Source organism: Chlorocebus sabaeus, chromosome 20 (genome assembly GCF_047675955.1).
Source record: "Chlorocebus sabaeus isolate Y175 chromosome 20, mChlSab1.0.hap1, whole genome shotgun sequence".
NCBI lineage: Eukaryota > Metazoa > Chordata > Mammalia > Primates > Cercopithecidae > Chlorocebus > Chlorocebus sabaeus.
Window position 1 is genome coordinate 77404941 of NC_132923.1, and position 24377 is coordinate 77429317.

Below are 24377 nucleotides of genomic sequence, written 5' to 3' on the forward strand. Positions count from 1 at the left end.
TGGAACAGATTCAGACTAGTGGTTCTCAGTGAGGGGTGCGCATCATAATCGTCGAGGTCACACAGTTTTACCCTTTCCCCAAAAGGACAGAGATGGGGCTTCTCACCCTTTTCTATCCAGATTTGCTTTACTAATGAAAACAGAAAGAAGCAAGCTCAACCTTCCTCAGACTTTGCCTCAGTGTAGCAGAGAGAGGGACAGTCAGTGATGTGGCAAGTGAGTACAAGTGCAGGGCACAGTCCCTGAGAACCTGTGCCTTAACTCATGCGTCTCATGATGTTAGGGCCTCCTACTCCCTCCTACTCCCTCCTACTCCCCCACTGCCTCCAGCTCCACTGACTCAGCATGTTTCATCCTCTCTCGCCCTCCTTGGACTTTAAGCCTCTGAACTCAGGCTGGGCTGGCCTGAAGTCTCCTGGGCACCTACCCATTTCTTCACACCCACAAAGTCTCTGAGATGCCTAATTTGGTGACACTCTCCACAGGTAGCCTAAATCAAATCCCCAAACCAGGGAGGAGGTGGAGAAAAAGGTCATCAAAACACAGGGTTTACTCGGTTTCTAAATGGTCCCTCTTCCTCACCCCATCCACAAGCTATTTAACTGAGTTTGGATTTATCTTAAAAGTGGCAGAGCAAAACTTTGAACTAAGGATTATTTGGCTCTTATATGCTTTTGAATATTCAAATAAATGTGTACCTATCAATTACTGGATTAGGGAAGAGAATGCCTCACAGATGTTTTACTAATATATACGTAAGGAATAAGTGAATGAATGAATGAATGATGAAAATTGTGAGTTACATTGCTCAGATTATACACCACCTCCCTCATGATCACCACCTTCCCCCCTTCTCCTTGTGACTGTCATTGGACTATAAATTTGTGTCTGTGATACTGGTCAATGTAATTTACTGAGAAATTACAACTTTGATTGTCTTTTTACCCACCCCATATCAATTCTCCCTTTTTATTTAGTAAGAAACCCCCAATATTTGGATAGGAAGACACCCAGATAAAAGCCTACACTGCCCAGATTCCCTTTCACCTCGGTTCGATTATAAATCTAGCTGCTGGTCAATAATATACAAGCACAAAGTATGACGCAGGTCTTCTAAGAAGGTTGTTTAAAGAAGGCTTACTCCAATGTGAGGCACAACCTTTGTATGCACCACTCCCACTTCCTTCTTCCTGCTACATGGACTGTGGACTTGATAATGGAAACTTCAACCGCCATCTTGGACCATGAAGTGATCCTGAAAATAGAACTCAAGGCTAAAAAATGTCAAAAAAGCTAGTGTCTTTGATGCCATCACAGTAGCCCAAGACTTCATATATCTATATTTATTTACAGAAAAGAATGAGCCTTTATGTATTTAATTAACTGTTATTTTGAAATTTCTATTATTTCTACTATCATTAGTAAAGAGATAAGGATATTTCTTCTGTAGAGAGTGAAAACACTCTTCTTTCTCAAAAATAACAGTAAAGAATATCTAATATTTACTGGTTATTTCTCAGCACTATCAAATATGCTAAAAAATAAACTGGTGACACAGGATGACTGAATCCTTCCTAGAATTTAGAAGAGCTGCTTTAAATACTACTGTTCTGAGAAATCATCCTTCAACACAACCATAAAACCATGCAAATCAAGGAGCTTTAGCATCAAGCATATCAGAGGTAACTGTGCTTCTCCCTCTCACTCTCAGACACCTTTAATTTTTAATGTTATGACATTCCCTGGGGAATCCTTGCCAAAAAATGTTACTTCTAGGATGATACAAATTCAATCAATTTTACTTTCATTCCACAGATTTACAGTATTAAAAAAAATGAATTCTTAAACCACAATAAGAGACTACTTTATATCTACTACAATGGGTATAATTTTTTTAAAGAAGAGGGAAACAAGAGCTGGGGAGGATATGGAGGAATTAGAACTTTCATATATTTCTGGTGGGAATGTAAAATGATGCAGCCATGGTGGAAACATCGGGTGGTTCCTCACCAAGCTAAACTTAGAATGACCCTATGGAAACCGCAATTTCACTCCTTAGATATACAACGAAAAGAACTAAAAGCAGAGACCCAAAGATACTTATATACCAATGTTCGCCACAGCATCATTGGCAATAGTCAAAAGGTAGAAATGATGCAAATGTCCACCAACAGGTCCATCAACAGATGAATGGACAAGCAAAATGTAGAATATGCACACAATGGGATGTAATTATTCAGTCACAAAAAAGAAAGGTTGACACATGCTCCAGCATAGACACACCTTGAAAACATTATGTTAAGTGAAATATGCCAGACGCAAAAGCATAAATACTATATAAATCTACTTAGATGGGGTATCTGGAATAGGCAAATTCATAGCAGACATAAAGTAGGTTAGAGGTTAAGAGGGGAGAGGGAGGGATAAAAATGGTAAAGTTTTTATCTGCTCACTCAGCTATGGGCGGTTCATGAGGTCAGGAGTTCAAGACCCACCTGACCAATATGGTGAAACCCCGTCTCTACTAAAAATACAAAAATTAGTCAGGTATGGTGGCGCGCACCTGTAGTCCCAGCTACTCAGGAGGCTGCAGTGCAAGAATCGCTTGAACCCTGGAGGCGGAGGCTGCAGTGAGCCAAGATCATGCCACTGCACTCCAGTCTGGGTGACAGAGCAAGACCCTGTCTCAAAAAAGAGTGGATAGGTAAAGGGGGAAATGGGGAGTTATTATCTAATGGGTAGCAGTTTCTGTCTGGGGTGATAAGTAAGTTTTAGAAATATATAGTGGTAATGACTGCACACCATGGGGAATGTAATTCACGACACTGAATTATATACCGGAAAATAATTAAAATGGCAAATTTTATGCTATTTATATTATTAAAATTAATAAGTAATGTAATCTCCAAAAATCATTGAATAGTATATTTTAAATTAGTGAATTGTATAGTATGTGAATTATATGTAATTATGTATACTATATATATCTGAAGCTGTTTTCTAAAAAAATCAACTCTTAGATATGCAAATGAGACAGGAGATGAAGAGGCCAAGTACCAAGGAAGGGATGTGGACTGTAGTCACAGGCAGGTATTAATGTGCAAGTTTCTCCCTTCTTCCCCTGCTGCTGTCTCCACTCTCTGGGGAGAATGAGACTTCCACCCGACCTCCTCTCTCCACTCAGAGAAGCACCAGAGGACACAGGGTTGACTTTGCACCCCATCCTCTTACTCAATTTTCTCCAAGAGGGAAGGGGAAATTCATGTAATCATTAAGAGACTGGAATACATTAAGCCACATTTTAAGGGTCACTGTGTTAAAGACAAGGTGATAATAATGAGCTCACACTTTCACTTCCTATGCCCAAGTGTGACCAGCATGGCTTCGCACTGCCACGTGGTAATCAAACGCAAGCAGGTCTGGATTCATATTGCTAAGTTGCTAGACTTGAGATAGGGTTGGCAAATCGGGTCTTCTTTCTTGCCCCAACTCCTATGTATGTACACATAGCCCTAACATGCAGATAGGGTATAACTGCACTTCTGAGCTGTATTATCTGTCTAGTATATTAGAAGTTCCATACACTAGAGGCTAAAAAGTATTTTCTGAGATAATAAGACAACTTTTCACTCCTCATTTAGCTAATATTTTTTAATGTAGTCTCTATCAGTCAGAACTCCAATGGCAAGAGAGAGTGAGAGGCCCTCTGAGTCCTTAACAATAGGGATACCTGTAAGGGAATATGAGGATTAATTTTAATTGCCTTAAGTGTGACAATGATGTTGTGGTTATAAAGGAAAATATTGTTACTATTGGGTGATCAGGTGGAGAATATTGTGAGGTCTGCAATTTATTTACAAATCATTCAGCAAAATAATCACATGTCTATGTGTCAGAGGTAGGTAAGGTGTGCACTAGAGAGCACAAAAGTAACAAAATGTTAATATTTGATTAATGTAGTAAAAGGTATAAGGGTGTTCAATATGCCCTTCTCTCAAGTTTTCTGTAAGTTTAAATTTTTCTGAAATTATACTGCAAAAAATTTTTTTAAAAATTCTCACCAAAATTAAAGAAAACACTGAATTCCTAATACAAATATTATTGAAATATCATTGAAATATGTAATACTAATTGTCATAATTAGTAACTGACAATGACATACATAAGTGGTTGATAAATATAAGAAAAATTAATCGCATTCAATAATCAAAAATAGAAATTAAAATAAGATCCCATGTCAAGCCCAAACCCTTGACAAAATTAATATTGATATAGGATAGAATACTATACAGATGTCTAAAATATTTTTAGATATTAATATGAAAAATACAACATATTAAGTAAAAAAATAAGTTGTACAAAGCGTATTTCCAATTTATTAACAAAAGAAAAATCAGTAGAATAAGAGTCTAAATAATGGTACTGTATTTGAGATACTATGAATTATATTTAGAAAACGATCAACAACCCAACATAATCACCTCCTGACAGATTAGTAAAAACCCACAAGATGAATAACAATACAATAATATCCTTTATAAATCCAAAACACAGAGAACCACACAAATCAGAAACATAATAATTATTTTAAAGGGACTTCAGTTTCTAAAAGCCATAAATTTATCTCTTTAAAGGAAAAGGTAGAATATTTACTAACAACCCACACAGAATTGTACATTATAATGGAGGGGAAAGGAAAAGTAAAATGAATAAGTAGAATATGTAAATTTAATACAAAGAAATATAAGAAAAAATAAACCTAAGATTATAGGAATTCAACCCTGTTTTCGCATATGCCACAGAAATGTCTCAGAAATTGTCACATTTAACCTGTAAACCAAACTTACAGAGTGCCTCTTATTTGTACATAAGAAGCCTTATAAACAATTTATTTTAGTTCAAAGCCATAAAAATGGTGAACTGAGACAAGACAAAGAATAATTCAAACTAATATATGTAGATACTACAGTCTGAAGAAAATGAAGCACAACTACTCCCCACTCCTTATGTGTAGGCTGCGCATAGTGACTTCCTTCCAAAAAGTACAATATGGTGGGGGTGGAAGAGTAACTTTATAGTGGAGAAACCTGACAAACAATATCTCAGCCAGGTGATCAAGTTGAACATCAATAGTGGTAAGTTGTGCTAAGAGTGTGTACGCTTGATATGATGAGAAAGGTATTTTATCTCTGTGGTCTTCCTCCCAAAAACAAACTACCCAAGTCTCACCATGAGAAAAACATCAGACAAATTTTAATGGAGGGACATCCTACAATATACATGACCAATACACTTCAAAACTACCAAGGGTATCAAAAAGAAAGAAAGACTCAGACACTATCACAGCCAAGAAGAGCCTGAGAAGTCGTGACTAAATGTAATATGGTAAAAAGACCATTAGGTAAAAACTAAAAAAAATTGGAATAAAGTATGGAATTTTATTAATAATATATCAATATCAGTCCATTAATTATGACAAATGTATCATAATAATATAGATATTAATGGGAGAAACTGGATATCAAGCATATGGGAATTCTATAATGTCTTCACAAGTTTTCTATAATCCTAAAATTATTTTAAAATTAAAATTTTATTCAAAATTGTAACTAAATTTAATAGGACATAATTTTAAATCATTTATATTGTCTACCCTTGATCATCTAGGATTAATTTCTCTCAGATCCCCAATGTTAGAAAAAGTTCTACTTCCCTTGAACAGCAGTAAAGTTTTTATCTGTTCTACTCAGTTAATCTTGATCAAGCTCTGTCTTTGCTTTGGCCACTAGGAAGCTTGGAAACAAATTTATTAGTAATTATGAATTCTCTAAAGGTTCTCTAAAATTCTTAGCTTCAGCTCAGTTATCGTATCATTATTTTCACTCTATTCTGATTTTTTTCTATTTTGTACCACTTTTTCTTATATTATTATTATTAGCCACCTCAAATCTCTTTAGAGGGAGGATTTATACATATATTTTTCAGACTACAAAAAAATTATACTATTCAAATGTATGACTTCCCATTTCTCATGTCATCAAAATTGTAGACAGTAACCCACTTAATAGCAAGAATGTGGCTAATAACTAAAGCATTCTGCTTCAGTTCTTGAATTGCAAAGCGGTAATGACACCACCTGCTGTAAGGATGGTCATGAGGACTAACAGAGCTAACATTTGCTAAATATGCCTAGCACAGATAAAGGAAAGGCACTCAATAAATGATAATTACCATTATTATTATTAACAAAAATAGCAATACTTATTTTCATTAATATAAGAAAAAGAATGGAGCTGAATTACAAAGTAATCATGGGCCAATTGCTGATTTTCTCAGTGACCCAGATAAACAAAAGTAGCTGCCATATTTCGGAGGATGAGAACAATAAAAGGGGAGAATGGGGAAAAAAAACAAAAACAAAATCTGAAAGAGAGGAGAGGAAAGTGGAGAAGGAAGAGAGAAAGGAGAGGTGTTCTTACACATTGTCATTGCCAAAAACAAGTTTGAAAGCTTTTAGACAACGTGAAATTCAATCACTTGTTAGTCTTAACTCTACTAAAATATATTTTTTAAAAAGACTCTCTAGCCTTTTCAGCACTCATTTTCCCCAAAGCCTCCCAAAATAATCACATGTAAGAGCCAAATAAACACCAAATTTCAACCTCTCCTTGGCCCAGAGGATGCCAGGTTGGTGTTTTATTACCCAAAGTTTTTTTTGGAATTGGCATATTCAAATTCAGACCCTCACCTTCCTTACTCTAGAAGAGGGAACAGACAATGTGGATTTTTTATTAAAAGAACCCATTATTGTGTAAATACTATGTGCTACATGTTTTACCCAGAGAACCTCTAACTCTTTTAATAGCCCTGAGAGGGCTTATGGATGAGGAAATAAGGCTTAGAGAGGTAAATAATTTGCTCCAGGTTCTTGTAGACAGCACATGATGGAGACACTGAAACCAGGTCAGTCTGACCACAAGGACTTCCCTCTTTCCTCTATGCTTAATGTAAAGACTCATTGCCAAAACTGATAGAGAAAGGGAACTAAATGAAATCGCTAACACCTTTAAAAAGCTTTCTCAGCATTATGTTAGAAGCTTTCTCTACAATAACTCCATGGAGCAGGTGTTGTCATTATTTCCATCTATAATCAATAAAGCTCGGAGGGGCTCCTTGTTTCACCTTAATATGCAAGTAGAAATACAGAAGGGAGAAATATTGAGTAAATAGGAGAGAGAGGCCGGGCACGGTGGCTCACGCCTGTAATCCCAGCACTTTGGGAGGCCGAGGCGGGCGGATCACAAGGTCAGGAGATCAAGACCACGGTGAAACCCCGTCTCTACTAAAAATACAAAAATGAGCCGGGCGTGGTGGCGGGCGCCTGTAGTCCCAGCTACTCGGGAGGCTGAGGCAGGAGAATGGTGTGAACCCAGGAGGCGGAGCTTTCAGTGAGCCAGGATCGCGCCACTGCACTCCAGCCTGGGCGACAGAGCGAGACTCCGTCTCAAAAAAAAAAAAAAAAAAAAAATAGGAGAGAGAAAAATAGATGAAAGCTGTAAGTGGGCCAGGGGAAAGGGCAACCACCTTTGCAAGAGGAACCTGGTACCCAAGGTCCACAGGCTTTGCTCTCTGGAAGAGAGGGAAATGGGAAGGGAGGCCTCTGAAGGTGCTCACAAATATGGGGTGAGTGGGGGAAGGGGATGATTAACTTATACTAATGAAAATAGAATGAGTCATGAGTGTCACAGCCAATAAAAATGGCAGGGATGACCAGACAGCCAATAAATCATTTCTAAGCATTAAACTTTCTGCTTCCTCAAGGTTTGAGATTGTCAAAGGCAAGGCCAGAAGCCCCCAAGCATGTTCTGATAAGTTAACAAGATGCCCTCCACTTTGTGAACCCAAAAGTATCTGAGACAGATCTCAATCAATCTAGAAAGTTTATTTTCCCAAAGTTAAGGATGCACCCATGACACAGCCTCAAGAGGTCCTGATGACAAGTGCTCAAGGTGGTCGGGGCATAGCTTGCTTCTGTACATTTTAGGGAGACACAAGACATCAATCAATACATGTAAGGTTAATACTGATTTGATCTGGATGGATGGGCAACTCAAAGCAGGGGCTTCCAGGTCATAGGTAGATTTAAAAATTTTCTGATTGGCAATTGGTTGAAAGAGTTATTATCAATAGAAAAGAATGTCTGGGTTAGGATAAGGAGTTGTGGAAACCAAGGTTTTATTATGCAGATGAAGCCTCCACTTAGCAGGCTTTAGAGAGAATAGATTGTAAACATTTCTTATGAGACTTAAGGTCTGTCCTGATGTTAGTGTTGGTTGGCTTTTCCTGAATTCTAGAAGGGAGGACTGTATAAGGAGGAATGTCTGACCCCCACCCTTCCCATCATGGCCTGAACTGGTTTTTCGGGTTAACTTTGGAATGCCTTTGGCCAAGAGAAGGGGTCCATTCAGATGGCAGGGGGCCTTAGAATTGTATTTTTTGTTTACAACTTTTAAATTCAAAAAATTCATTAGGCCCTTAAAACACTTCCCATCTCTCACTCAGAGTCACATCCTACTTTCATGCATATTCTGTTAGGCAGTGTTGCCCAAAGGCACCTGATCTTATACTACCTGGGCACTTGTTAACATACAAATTCTCACATCTCCCATGGAGATTCTGATTCATTAGGTTGAAAACTAGAAGATCTGGGGATATGTGTTTTGAACAAATCATTCAAGTAATTCCTATAATCCAACTAATTTGGAAAAATTGCTTTAACAGGATTCTCACAAGAAGTTTGCAAGATAGATATAACAAACCCCATGCTATAGACAAAAAGAGTGACACTCAAAGAAGGGAAGAGATTTGCCCAAGGTCACACAACTAGTGTGGTAAAATCAAAGCTGGTAAGTCATATTGTGAGTCCACTGTGTGTATGCATGCCACCACACTTAACTCTATCTGAGCCACAGCTAGCTTCAAAAAGCCCTCTCCTTGGTCCCTGAATATGGCACTGGAAACCAGGAAATGGGACACAGAATACCTAGAGACATCAGAAAGAATCAGGGAGGCAGTCAAAGTGCTGAGTACAACATCAAAGAAAAAGAGAAGGAAAGTCAGGTTCTCCTCCATTCTAGTTCCAGCTTTGAGTCCTCTGGGTTTGCAGGCCAATGGGGTATTGCCTATACACATGACAACTAGCACTGCTTGACTAACAAACAAGACCATTTGGCCAAAATGAACAAAACATTTATTTCATGGATATACAATGATGGAAAAAACCTAGAGAAAGATTCTCTCAGAAATAACTTTGAACAATTAACGTCACACCAAAAGAGGAATGCCCAAGATGATATCTTCACCTACACACTGCCCTCCCCACTGGTGATAACTATAATGGTGACTAATTATACCTTCCAGGGTAAAGCTCACACCACTCATCCAGGGATCTCCTGCCAGAGATGGCATGTACCTGAGGTTTGCAGAGGCCATTTTCACAAGCACATGCATCTCTCTGCCCTGGGACCTTTGGCTAATTATTGTTTAATCGCAAGGAGGTTTGGGGTTGCTGACATTAAGAATGACATGCTTGTGAAACGTTCTCTGCTATCTCCCTGCTAGAAGCCCCTGCTGCTGAATTATCACACCCTATCAACTCACTACAAAAAAAAAAAAAAAATGAGATAGGAGAAATGGTACTGCTATTTCCGGCTTCCCTTGAGTTTAAACAAGAAGGAAAGAGGGTAGGATTTGGCCCCTTTCTGAATAAGCTGATTTTAAGATACAACACCTGCCTCCACTATTATTAGAGGTTTATCTATCCTCTGGGAAATGATTTCCTTCCTCACTGGTTTGTTGAACCCAGATTCTAAAACTTTTTCAGATGAGAAGACCTGCCCTGAGCTTATACATCTCCTTAAATCTGAGGTCATCATGACAAGAGGCTTGTCATACTTAGAGATTTCATATCCAACCTGTCTATATATCCCCACACATACACTCACTCTGTTAATTATAGCAGCCACAATTTCACACTCAATGAATATTTTATACAAGTCTCTGTTGTGTAGCATATGCTCTATTTTTAACATTCATAATTTATCGAAAAATAGTTGTTGACTTCAACATATATACTTCTACAGTATGGGATAACTGAGGTACATTTACATAAAAAGCGAACAAGTATATAACACATCCATCCAGTTAAATCAGCTTCCTTGAATCTCCTAGTTAACATTAGAGGCCAAAATACACATACACACACACACACACACACACACAGACGAGTTATACATCACACAATGACATTCCAGTCAATAACAGACTGCATATATGACAGTGGTCCCAAAAGATATTAATGGAGCTGAAAAATTCCTATCACCTAGTGACATCTTGATGATCCTGACCCTGTGTAAGCCTTGGATAATGTGTATGTTTGTATCTCAGTTTTTTGTTTTTTGTTTTTTAATTATACTTTAAGTTCTAGGGTACATGTGCATAACGTGCAGGTTTGTTACATATGTATACTTGTGCCATGTTGGTGTGCTGCACCCATCAACTCGTCAGCACCCATCAACTCGTCATTTACATCAGGTATAACTCCCAGTGCAATCCCTCCCCCCTCCCCCTCCCCATGATAGGCCCCGGTGTGTGATGTTCAAAAAGTTTAAAAAGTGAAAAAGAGAGTTAATAGAAAAAAGCTCATTGAATAAGAATATAAAGAAAGTATTTTTGTACAGCTGTATAATGTGTTTTTGTTTTAAGATAAGTGTTATTACAAGAGTAAGAAAGTTTAAAAGTTTATAAAGTAAAAAATGCTACAGTAAGCAAAGGACAATTATTAAACAAATTTTTAAAATAAATTTAGTGTAACCTACATGTACAGTGTTTATAAAGTCTATAGAAGTATACAGTAATATCCTAGGCCTCTGCATTCAATCACTACTCACTCACTGACTCACCCAGAGCAACTTCTAGTCCTGCAAGTTTCATTCATTATAAGCGCCCTATGTAAGTATGCTATTTTTTATCTTTTACATTGTGTTTTTATTATATCTTTTCTATGTTTAGATACACAAATAAGTACCATTGTGCACAATGGCCTACAGTATTCAGTACAGTAACATGCTCTACAAGTTTGCAGCCAAGCAGCAACAGGCTATACCATACAGCCTAGGTGTGCAGTAGAATATACCAACTAGATTTGTGAAAGCATACTCTATGATGTTTGCAACAATAATGAAATCGCCTAACAACACATTTCCCAGAATGTATCCCTGTCCTTAAGAAACGCATGACTCTGTGTGTGTGTGTGTGTGTGTTTATTTTTTCCTTTTATTCATCATGTAAAAAGTGCCTTTGGAAAAACCCACATTTCACTCTGGATTTTTTGCATCTCTTTCAAACGTGAACAATTTTAATGAATGGTCTTCACCTTGGATACTCACATTCCAGGGCTAATAGGAACAACAGTGTTTGGGCATGTGCAGTGGAGGTGGAAGATAGATTCAAGATGTTTCAAGTATGCAAAATCACATGCAGATGTACCAACAGTATATCCAGTCAAAGAGAGTTAAGAAAGCAATATATATACAGACATCCGAGAATGGAAGAATGCAAACACAATCCAACTTGTAATTAACATACCGTGCTGTGACACCTGTTGCCTTCCATGATAAGAAGTCTGGGAGATCAAAGAAATGTCCCGCCTTATCCCAGCAAGTCTCTCTCAAGTTCTGCCAAATTAAATATATATTAGAATCAATTATGGGGTTTTTCTACCATCTCCTCTTTCAATAATATTTCAAATTTTTCAAAACAAAAGCATAGCCAACAATGCCCATTGAAACATCTGTTCAGGAGCTTGGTGGGGGTAGGAATAATATAAAAGCAGTACTTATACAGGAAAGAAAAACAGATAATTCTTGATCCTTCCAGAAATGACCACAATTTCCCTTAAAACCCTCTTTGCCAATCTGGAGGGATAGAAAGCTGTATTAGTCCATTTTCACACAGCTGATAAAGACATACTGAGACTGGGTAATTTATAAAGAAAAGGAGGTTTAATGGACTCACAGTTCCACGTGGCTGGGGAGGCCTCATAATCAGGGCAGCAGAACAGAGAGAGAAATGAGAGCCCAGCAAAAGGGAAAACCCCTGATAAAACCATCAGATCTCGTGAGATGTATTCACTACCACGAGAATAGTATGGGGGAAACCACCCACATGATTCAATTATCTCCCACCAGGTCCCTCCCCCAACACGAGGGAATTATGGGAGCTACAATTCAAGATGAAATTTGGGTGGGGATACAGCTACCCATATCAAAAGCACACTCTGTAAGGTATGTAATTCATCTTTCCAGTGAATGGTAATGGACATATAAGATTTCAGAGCAGATATAAGCTGGAAAGAAGCTGTACTCAGAAACTGCCTAATGAAACTAAATATGCCCTGCCATATAAAATTCTCCACATGCCAATTGGTTCCAAAGCCAATAGAAAAAAAGATGGTCCCTGCCTTCAAAGAACTTCCAGTCTAAGTCAATGAGAATGGCCGCATAAGCAAGCCATTGTACATTTTAAAGATTTGGTTCTCTGTACTGCAAAATGGCCAGATTTTTTCTTACTGCTGGGCATTTTCTTTCCTTTGCCACTTCTGCCTAAAGCATTCATTCCTCACCCACCACCCTGTGCCCTCCCAGTATCCACATCATCCCCCTTCCTCATTTGGTTAACCCTACCCACCGCCATTCCTTGCAGGGGTTTCCATGATCTCCTGCTCAAGTTTAGGTCTAGCTGTCATACAACCCATACCACCCCTATAATCATTTGTGTAATGTTGATACGGTTTGGCTGTGTCCTCACTCAAATCTCATCTTGAATTGTAGTTCCCATAATCCCTATGTGTCACAGGAGGGACCCTGTGAGAGGTAATTGAATCATGGGGGTGGTTACCTCCATGCTGTTCTCATGATAGCGACTGAATTCTCACAAGATCTGATGGTTTTTATAAGGGGCTTCCCCTGCCTTCACTCTGCACTTCTCTCTCCTGCCACGCAATGAAGAAGGATGTGTTTGCTTCTCCTTCCGCCGTAATTGTAAGTTTCCTGAGGCCTCCCCAGCCATGCAGAACTGTGAGTCAATTAAATGTCTTTTCTTTCTAAATTACCCAGTCTCGGGTATGTTTTTATTAGCAGTGTAAGATCAGACTAATACAAATGTCTTTCTTTCCTGACAGACTGACTATAAGCTCTGTGAGGTCAAGGATCTTGTCAGTCATGTTCACCATGATATTGGATGATTGTCTCCTCTCCTCCACCCCAACTGACAGGACCCTCAGCTGCCACGCAGAAACTACACAACTCTCATCCCCTTACTACAAGCACTTGGTTGGACCAGGTTTAGACATGTGACCTAGTTGTGCCAACCAGATTTCATCTGCTATGAACTTAGAATCAGGACCCAAATGGAACCGTTTCACTTCTGTGAATGGAACTGGAGATGAGATAAAGTTGAAAAGCATGAAGTGGCCATTTTCTGCCAAATACCTGAAGAGGTAGAATTTCAAACACAGAATAGTAAAGAAGACAGAGGCACTAGCAAGTAAGGTTTCCTACCATCCAGACAACTTTCCATGTCCTGACTTCTATTACTCCCTCTCCAAAAAGTTACAAGTAAAAGGAATTATAAGCATAGGAGTATCTCTGGGAACCTAAGGGCAACAATGCAGAAGTTCCAAAAGAGGCATATTTCAGTACCTGCCACAGGGTAACACACAGTAGGCACTCAATAAACATTTGTTGAATTACTAGACAAACTGCTCAGCTTCACCTTCCAATTCCTCTTGTGTGAGCAGTGCTTCAGTTTATAAAGGGCTTCCACATGTGTTATCTCCTTAGAGCAACACAAAAGTCCTGGGCATTATTATATCTATTTTATGTACAACTGGCCTTTATCAGAATTCTGTGAGTTCCTGCTTCAAAGTGCTTCCCTAACACTACTATATAAACACCAACATTTATCTATTTAGAGCAGCTAAACGGTTCTATCCCAAGTGCTGGACCTATCAAAACAGTATCAAAAGAGTTCAGATGTAACAGGCAAAGTATCAAGCTGATTCTCTGTTATTGTTGTTGTTTTAACTTCCTAAACATCTAGGTGAAAGCTTGTATCTAGAAAGGGACTTGTCCTAAACTTCTCTTTGAACGCCCATTCTAAGATGTTAATGTTAAATAAAGCAAAACTTAAAGATACTAAATATTCCTAACACAGCTAAGTACTAGTAGTATCTCTGTAGAGGGTGTAACAAGCCACAATCAGAAAATGGTAGCCTTTGAAACCATGTGAGTCAAACTACCAGAATGCCTTTTGGCTAGTCCCTGAAATCTATTTCCATATGTCTTGTGGTTTCAGCAATCAGTGGTCAGGGAGAGGAGAAAAGGCAGCCTCTTTCTAAAGGTTCCAGAAATCAAAGGCCAGTGACCAGATATGAACCGCCAAACCACCGCAGCAACAACCAGTGCTTCAAGCCAAAGCACAACAATCTTCTTAAATTCAGGCAAAAAAAAAAAAAAAGCTACTTCTTTTAGATCTTGTGTGTGCGGTCACTAAAGACATTACATAACGACAGCCTTTACCCTGTAGCCACACAGACAGCCACTGTGGGACAACGGAACCCAAGTAGAATGACACAAAGAACTCAAGCCTTTTGCCAAAAAGAGACACTGGGAATAGGAGGAGCGAGGAGTCCAGGCATTCTTTCTTTTTGAGACTACACTAACCGTCACCAATCAAAGCCAGAGATCCTAGCCCAACCTCTACTCTAAGGAGATAACACATGTGGAAGCCCTCTATAAGCTCTGAAGCACTCATCACATAAAAGGAATTGGAAGATGAAGCTGAGCAGTTTGTCTAGTAATTCAACAAATATTTATGGGATGAGGAACTAGAAATAACACGTTGTGGGAAGTCTGAGGTACTCTTAAGGATGTACATGGTCTCGGAAGGGAAGACAGCAGTATTCCCTGCTTTCTCTACAAAAGGGAAGTCTGGAGACAGGCCAGCAAAGAGGAGTAAGGATTTGGATGAGAGGAAATGTCTCCAGAGGCCTGATCCCTTACCTTGAGATGCCAGCAGGCATCTGTGAGGATCCCATGCAGTTTCTGTTGTTGTTTTTGAGATGGAGTCTCACTCCATCGCCAGGCTGGAGTGTAGTGGTGTGATCTCAGCTCACTGCAACCTCTGCCCCCCGGGGTTCAAGAGATTCTCCTGTCTCAGCCTCCCAAGTAGCTGGGACCACAGGTGCGTGCCACCATGCTCTGCTATTTTTTTTTTTTTTCTTTTTTTGTATTTTTAGTAGACACAAGGTTTCACTATGTTGGCCAGGCTGGTCTCGAACTCCTGACATTGTGATCCGCCCACCTCAGCCTCCCAAAGTGCTGGGATTACAGGCATGAGCCACCGTGCCCAGCCCCATGCAGTTTTTTATATTAGGCTACCTGATTCACAAGTGCTTTGTCATCAAATGCCATATTGGCCAAGAGTACATTACCTCCACAGATGGATTTTTAGTCCAGTTCTGCAGAAAAATCTCTCTATCCCTCCTCTCTGGCCCATACAATCCCAGCCAAAGGCCTCAATCTTACTAAATTAATTCTCTACTTGTAACCACTGGGCTTGCATTAGGATACAGTGATCATCCTCTAAATCCTCCACAGTTTATAACAGTGTTCTCATTTAATCTTCCGAGTGGTGCAGAGGTATGTAGGTAATACACAATAGTCTCACATTAAGGAACTGGGGGTCAGACCACAAGGGCTTAGCCCAAAGTCTCAGGGTTTCCAGCTCTAAAGTAAATGTTCTTTCCTTCTACTATGCCACAGTTACCACCCTGAACCTCCCACTCCAATAAGAGGTGTAATTTTGAGCCTTTTGGAAATGTCATAATGGAAGCTACTGCCACTCTTTACAGAAGGAAAGACAAACAAAAGCCCTTTTAAGCACATTTCTGTACAATTTCAATCCTGGACAGCTCACGTAACTTCTAAGTACTTATCACTTCCCACGCGTAATGTTGCACGGATTAGAGAGTGCAAGGAACAGGCCCTCGACACACACCAACTTCAGATATGTCTCATTAGGTGATGGCCTAATAGAGTTCAAACCGGAGCTCTCTGTGCTGAATGAGTTAAGTCTTTCTATCCTCCAGTTACCAAGCAACTAATAAAACTAGTCTTTTCAAGAAAAAAAGAAAAGTGATTTGGGTTATATGACTTGGCACAAAAGCCTTCTGCATTCCAACAACAATCCTTTGAGTTAAGCAATCCCTCAGCTTAAAGCAACCAAAGAGAACAGCTTTTGTAAAAAAAAAAAGAAAAAGAAAAAGTCATCTATTACTTCATCAAACCACAGCATTTCTTGGGAGGAGGCTACTACTGAAAGCTCACATAGCTGTGAGTCTAAGCAGAGGGCGGAGGTAGAGCAGTATGTCCAAGATTCAAGGCTGCAGCCACCCTGCCAGCCTCAGGACAGAGAGAAGTAGCTTTCACCCTTTCCCTCCCACTCCAGGGAAGCTGTGAGGTTTCTGCTGCTTCTAGACACTGAAGGAACTCATGAGCGAAATGAGGCAGCTACTGCAATGACACCAGGGTCGAGGGGCAACATGAGAAGATAGGCATGACCAGTTACAAAGGATTATCCAAGTAATCTACTATTTAATTGCAAAGGGATTCTATCTGGGTTATCTGCTGTGAGCAGTAAATAAAAGGGAGGGAACAGCTCCCTAATTTCCCACTCAATAAATAGTACTGCCTGCACATTCCAAGTACTCACGCTGTTGTTTTCCAGCACAACTACCCAAGAAAGAGCAAGACCTTATCCTCACTCTATGTTCTAGGCTCCAAATTAGGGCACAGGCCGATAGCCCAGAGAGAAAAGATGTTTCAGGAAGAGACGTAATCTTCAATGTCATTCTTAAAAGAAATATGATGCTGGAAGCATGGAGTAGGTCATAAACCCCAGCCAGAAACTTCTCAGAATGAATAAAACAATTGTGTGTTTCAAACTCCCATGCACACAGACAGAACACCAGAAATATTTCAAGTTAGATAGGCAGATAAGCTGAGAGGTCTGCACTACTAGAGGCATCTTTCTAAAAACATAAAGCTTCCCATTCCATTCCTTTATTAAAGATGGTTCAATATCTCCTCATGGCCTAGAATCCCATTTTAACTCTGTAGTCTGGCTCTCAGGACACTTAACCTGGCTCCAAGTTGGCTGTGATCATTATGATGATGACTTTCTGGGCTCATCTCCTAACACCTTCCATTCGGTTCTCACCTCTTTTACTTTCCCAAATACATTACACTCTTTCATATTTCCAGGCCTCTGTTTCAGCTGGTATCTCTTTCCAGCTGAATTGACTTTCCCATCTTCTCCCCTTATCAAACCTCTGCCCCTGATTCAAATCCAGCTCAGATATCACCTTTTCTGTGAATCTCTCCATCCCATGCTGTATCCTAATTATTCATTCATATACCTAAATCTACCTCAAAATGACAAACTTCTGAAGGGCAAAAGCCAAGTCTAACTTATGTGAAAAAAAAAAATGCAGAGTTTCAGGAGATATAAGAAAACCTAAAGCCAGGTCCTTTCAAGAGAAAGATATACACAAAGGAAGAGATAATTAATAAGATGATATATGACAATAACGTAATAAGCCTGATACCAAGGTTTGATGAGTCAGCCTCATAACGTTACTGTAATATTTTGTGTGTGGCCATGAATCTGCTTCTAATGAGTAATCACAGACAGGGCTCAGAGGCAGGAAAGGGTTTGGGACCTGGGGAGGCTAGAAAAGGCTTCCGGGGAGAGATGCAAGCAGAGGCCTAAAGGTCAAGTGGAATAAATATTTCTGTCACTACCAAGAAAGATCCAAGAAACAAAAATCTGAATAGACAAGACGCATTACCCCCATTAGATGAAGATTTGTTTAATGGTAACATCATAGAATTTATTTGTAAAATGAAATAATTCCATTGTATAATTTATTTAATTTTCAAAAACTGGATTTACATGCATCCCTTTCCCTCGCTTTCCTCCCGCTGGAGGGCTTTGCTCTTCTTGTACGAAAAGAAAAACTTATAATCCACACTAGAGTTGACTTCCCAACCATAAAATATGTTATCGTTTTAATGAAAACTGATCATATTCAGCAAAGCTGACTCTACCCAGAAGTGTGACACCACTGTACGTATTAGGAAAACAAGGCTGCAGTAGATGGCGTCTAAGAACTTTGGAGTCTGGCAGACCTGATTTTGATTACCATCCTCACCATTCAACAGCTGTGTAGCTTTAGGCAAATTAATCTATTTAAGCCCCAGTTTCCTCAAAGCTACATTCCTCACATCTTCCCCCAAGGATGCTGTGAGAATTAAATGAAATAATATAAAGTGCCTGATAAGTCAACAAGATTCACTCTTCTGCTACAGAGCTTCACAGTTTTCAAAGCACTTGGACATGCATGATCTCATCTGACCTGTGTAATTCTTCAAGGCAGGGAAGGCAAGGAGTCAGAAAACTATGCTTGCAGATTATGAACCTAAAGCCCAGGAAGGGACCAAGATTATCTCCAGGTCCCACACAACGGGTAAATGGAAAGTCGGACCAAAATTTGCATTGCTAATGTCCAGCCCAACGTTTGAGTTCAGTCATCTGCCTCTCTAAAACATAATATAATGCAGAAGTGCATTTCTTATTGGAGGAGATGAGAGAGATGCCACAGTGACCTAGATTAAGCAATGCCTTATGGGTGGTACTATCTATGGGAGAGAGGGAGACAGCCCTAATAGGAAGAGAAGGCTTTGGAAACGGTGAACAGGTCTTGGAGCAGACATGAAAGAAAGTCAAAGACTGGGACCAGGGGGGAGATGAGGAAGTCTTCCTCATCATCTCACTCTCCTGGACCTTCTCATGCCCTTCTCATCAGTGCTTTTCTGTCTCCTTCATGGGCTCCTTTTATTTAGCTGCTCTTTAAATGTTGATGCTCCCCAGGGATCTTACCTCATCCAAATGTTCTTCTCACTGTTCCCATGCTCTCCGAGAAGTATCAGTCACTCCTGTGATTCTAACCAACTACACGCTGAATAACATGCCAAATCTCAAACTCCAATTCAAACTCTCCTCTGAGACATGTCTCCTGGATGTCCCACTGCTTCCTCCAACTCAACACGTCCAAGACAGAATCTGCTATCTTCCCCTAAGTGTGTTCCTCTTCCTTGATTTCCAATGCCAGTTGATTCAGTTACCAAAGGAGTCATCTTCTGCCTCTTCTCTCGTTCCTTACATTCAATCACGATTCTAATTTCAACTCCCAATTAATTCACGAAGAGGCGCCCACCTCATCACCCTGTATTAGAGTTCTTCAGAGAAACAGAAGCAATAGCGTGTATATGGCTGTGTGTGTACACATTTAGGACTCATCTCTGGTGTTCCTACTCCATGAAATCACCCATGACCTCCCTATGCTGAGTTAGATGCTCTTATGCTAGGCCCTTATAGTACCCTGTGAATATCCCTATCACTGCATTTCCCATCATCTGTTCATTTGCCTGTCTCTCTCACTACACTGAAAGCTCCTCAAAGGCAAGAGCGATGTTTTTTATTAAATATGTCTACGCCTAGGACATAGCATTGTGTCTGATTTATAGATGATGAGTCATGTTAGCTAATGAATGAATAAATGAATGAATGAGCAGACATGTATAAGCCAAATGAAAGTCTGCAGAAATAAAAGTAAGGAATGAATGGATAAACGAATGAGGTTGTGAATAAAAACTGTCCCAGTTTCTCTTTTTTCATTCAAGCTAATGGCTTTTCTCAGTCTGTTTCAGGAGCAGAGACACAGTCTAGGCAAGCCAGACTGCCAGGAAGATAAATTTCTCCTCTCAGGGTGAGCAGGTCCTTTGGAGAAGTTTCATTTTAATTGGAAAATGGATTCATTCACTTCCTGGCTTGGACTCCCAGGTCAGTGCAGCAACACTGAATGGCTGCCAAGTACCAATGGAGAGATAGGCTGCAGTGGGGAGAGTGCTCCATCAAATGTTGAGCGCTCTGGGACACCTGAGGATAACCTGGCATCTGTTCCAAGCTAGCTCACACAGATGCCCCTTCTTCTTTCTTCCCAAATGTCCTTCAACCCAAACTTAATCATCTCCAACCCGTAAAGGACACGTGAACTTTACCGTTCCAACTGGCATTTCTTTGGAGCCTGTTTGAGTATGTGCGTCTTTACTTATTCATGTGCATCCTTACTTGTTCAATCACTGTTGCAGAGGTCCACTGTGATTTCCTGCCAGGCATGGACAAAGGCCACAACTCAAAAGTTCCTTCACAACTCAAGTAGTAGAATAAGCTCACAACTTAAACTCTTCCTTACGATGGATCCCTAACAGTCCAGCCTCACAGAAAATATTTCTAGGAACATTTCTTGCATGTTTTGCCACGGGTCCTTGAGGAGGGCACTGGTTCTTTGTGATGGTTCCCAGCTTCCTCTTTAGCCTCACCTCTCAACACCTTCACCTGTCAGCATCTCCACAGTCCCTGATTCTCCAAACAGACTGGTCCAACAGCAGTTCTGATCATGCAGTATGCTACTCTATGCAGAGGGCCTCAGTACATTCTGCTGCATCTTCTCCAGAGCCAGAATGTAAGAGTGAATATCCTGGCTCTAGTACTTTGTAGTTATGTGGCCTTGAGCAAGCTACTCAACTACTCTTTATCTCAATTTCCTCATCCTATAAAAATTAGTGAGGACAATAATAGTGCCTATGCCATAGGGTTGATGGGAGATCAAATGAACAAATATATGTAATCTATTTGCAGCACCTAGCACATAGTAAGCACTTTTTACTTATGATTGTTCTTATTATTACTTAGAATGTCACTTTCACTACATCTTTCCCTCTTCAGGAAAGAGTAGGTGCTTTAGAGTCTGACACACCTTAGTACAAATGTTGGTTCTCCTACTTATTAGCAGTGTTATTTCTGACTAGTGGTCACCTAATGTCTATGAGTCTCACTTTGTTCATTTGCAGCACCATTTAACTCATAAGACTGTTAGCCGAATTCAATTCAGTGAGATTATACATGTTAATGTGCCCATCCTTGTACACTCCTAGTAAACATTAGTTTCCTCTGCAATCCTTGTTCTTCTCAAATTATGTGTGGGCCTGTCTCTTCTACTAGACTCTGAGCTCTTTTTTTAGGAAAGAACTATAATTTATTCATCTATTTCCCTAGAATTAGCATCAAATAACTATTTTTCAAGTAAAATATTTCTTGACTGTGCAAAAACTAGTCTGTCAGTCCTGGTTTGTGGCCAACTATGTGCTAGGTATGCTCATAGAAGATGAAAGGCAGGAATATACTTCCAATCCTCAGGTTAGTTACCGGCTAGGTGGAACAAAGAATCTATGCATATGAAACATGCAGGAAGAATGTATAAATAGTACAGAATAATTCAAGTTCTAAAACATATTAATTTATAAACTATGGATTCTGTATGATCACAAAGGAGACAGTGCTGTGGGAAGGAGGTAAGTAAGGGGGTTACTTAGGAGGCATTGTCAGATCTGCATGTAGAGGGAAGGCAAAGACTGAGGAAGATGGGATGGAGGTCAGTCCACATTGAGGCAACGGCCTGAGTAAAAGTGCAGGGAGAAGCATCAGCAGCATCCATGGCCATGGAGAAGGAACTATGAGAAGGTCAGTCTGAGAGACCTGTGCTGAGAAGTAGTAAGAGGTAAAACTGGATTTGTATTCGATACTTGGGTCAGAAAAGAATGGGAGCCACCATCAGTCCTTGTGTGGATAGTGTTTTGTGAACACAGTTTTAGGAATGTTAGGACAGCAATAACCTAGTGGGAAACCCAGAGGAAAGAAGAAATAGGAGGCAGGAGGATGCATTCCCGTATACATTTCTGATACAGATGGAGGAGAAAGGGCAGAGCAAATGGAAAGAATGGAAAACAGAGACAAAAGAAGCAGCATAGGAAAGAAAATGAAACAAGAAAAATTAAATAGGAGAAAGAAGAGGAAAATAAAGACAAAAGCAAAAGATGAACAAAGAGAATCAGATGAAGAAAAAGAACAGCTTAAACATGAGATGTGAATAAAATGTGTGGGAAACAACAGCAGGACCATGACAATGTCCCCAGCAAGACAAAGCATCGAGAAGGGAGGGCAGAAACCGGCCGTGTTCGTGGTCTGCACACTGTCTTTCCTCTAGATGAATGAAGTCATGGCTGATGTCACTGCCTCTGAGTCACACACCACCCCCCACCACCCAAGAGAGGCAGAAAGGGCCCTGTCTAATATTCAGTCCCACCCTCTTGGACAAGTGGGGTTAATTCACTGCTTTATTCTCACGTACACTGTCTAGTCTTGAGACAACTGAAATGAGGAGAGCTGCTCTGTCTGCCCAGGGAGGACGTGAGTGCTCAAAGCTCAACTTCTACGGAGGTCTCAGGTCCAGGTCCTTGAGATAGAAGAGTCGGGAAAAGTGTCTGGCCTTTCTCTGATTGTGGCTAAGGCAAACTGGCTCCATCCCATGAGGTCCCCCTTCAGCCCCGCAAAAAATCCTGTAATTAATAGCACGGAATATATAAAAGGGACTTAAAGGAACTTCTGACGGACTCACAGAGCTTCTTGCAGTCTAAGCTCTCACCGTACTGTATATGCAGCCCCACGGAGGTCTCATTTCCGCAGACTGCCACCAGACTAGCTTTTACACTGCCTCGCCTCAACTGCTTATTACCCAATTCCAATTCATCCACTGGCCCACAACCTACATATTACCTCCCCAGGCCCCTCGATCCTAACTGGGTTGTATTTCTAGAGTAACCCGGGTTCCCATTGGACTAATACTGTACTGTGACTTTATCGCTTATCTCCTTTCTAGAATACGAGCATCTGGGAATAACGACTCTGTTTTCTTTACCACTATATTCCAATATTTAACAAAGTATCTGGAACAAAACAAATTTTCAATAAATATTCGCTGAATGAATGAATGTCCTTGAACAACTCTGGCAGGAACTTGTTAGCACCACAATATTTTTATTTCTAAAACATGCACCCATTTTTACAGCCATCATTCTGAGAACTTCGTGAAGGACACCCTGTAAGGTATTAATAACAATGCAAGTGGAACTGCCCTGGAAGCATTTGCTCGGTGGGGCCTCGGGATGGATTCACTGTCTCCAGCTCCTCTGCTCTCCTAAGCTTTGGTTTCTGAGCTACTGTAGAAACAGCACAGGCTGGAGTTAGATCTGAGCTGGGCCCCAGCTTTACCCACTCAGTAGCTGCATGAAGTAAGTGTCTCTCAGACTGTTCCCACCCACTAAAACAAGAATAATATCCTCTCCCCAAGTCGTCCGGACGATTAAAAAGCACTATTTTAAAAATTGCCTACCCTTCAAACAACGTGAATTCCTTTTCCCTTGACTCTTAGATTTCTTACCTGCCTCTAAAGGTAAGTATATGAAAAACAGACCTTACTAATTTTCTTTCCAAAAATCAACTTTTTCTATCACTATCATCTGAAAATCTATCACTACCACCCACATTCTACAATTTATCAAATACCTTCTGATACATAACGCTACATCAACACAATTTTTTAGACAGAAAACTAAGGCCCATCAATGAACTGAATTGCCCAGATGATGCAGATAATAGGTAGAAAGCCTGGGGGAAAGCCCTGGCCACTTGAACTCCAAACTCAGTACTCCTTCACCACTCTCCAGCTGCTGCTTCCCAGGACATGGGAGGTGCTCGATAAATACTTACACAGTGATTCACTCTCTTTCTCAGGTCCGTGGGCTTGTTTGTGACCCCCATCCAAAGCCAAGCCACACAACCTCATGCCAAGACAACTGCAGTAGGCTTTATTCTAGTCCCTGGTTCTCTTCTCATCTCTCTCAGGTTCACAGAATGCCAGCGCTGAAGGAGAGTTTCAGGGCTTACACGCACCAGTTGTTCCCAAATGCCAGAACAGGGACTGGTGATAGTCCAGGACCAATAATTTTCACTAATCAGTGGTGAAACAATAATAATAAAAATGATAGAAAAATAAAGTCCTTATTATTAATAAAATTATGAATAACTAATCAGTGAAATGAGAGAGAGATTGTATTTCCTAATTGCTTGTTTTGCTTTGCTTGGGTAAGCATCAATACTCTACACATGTAGCATTACTGAGAAAAAAATGTACGTCCATGCCACGGTTCAGACCCTTTAGCAAAGCCACAATGAGAAACAGAGGCCAGGAAGGATACAGCCACTTAGGCAGCTCTCTAATTTCCTCTGAATATTCC

General features: G+C 40.1%; 1 protein-coding gene across 11 annotated transcripts in view; it reads right to left on the bottom strand.

The window, feature by feature from the left end:
• Positions 1-24377, bottom strand: part of FGGY (FGGY carbohydrate kinase domain containing) — a 445568-nt gene that overhangs the window by 352553 nt on the left and 68638 nt on the right. For 10 of the 11 annotated variants that reach the window (XM_007978542.3, XM_073007252.1, XM_038000610.2 and 7 more), the window contains one exon: positions 11647-11735. The exons of the other annotated variant lie outside the window; for it this stretch is intronic. In XM_007978542.3, the coding sequence (XP_007976733.1) occupies positions 11647-11735 (89 nt within the window). The remainder of the gene's footprint in view (positions 1-11646; positions 11736-24377) is intronic. 11 annotated transcript variants of the gene reach the window in all.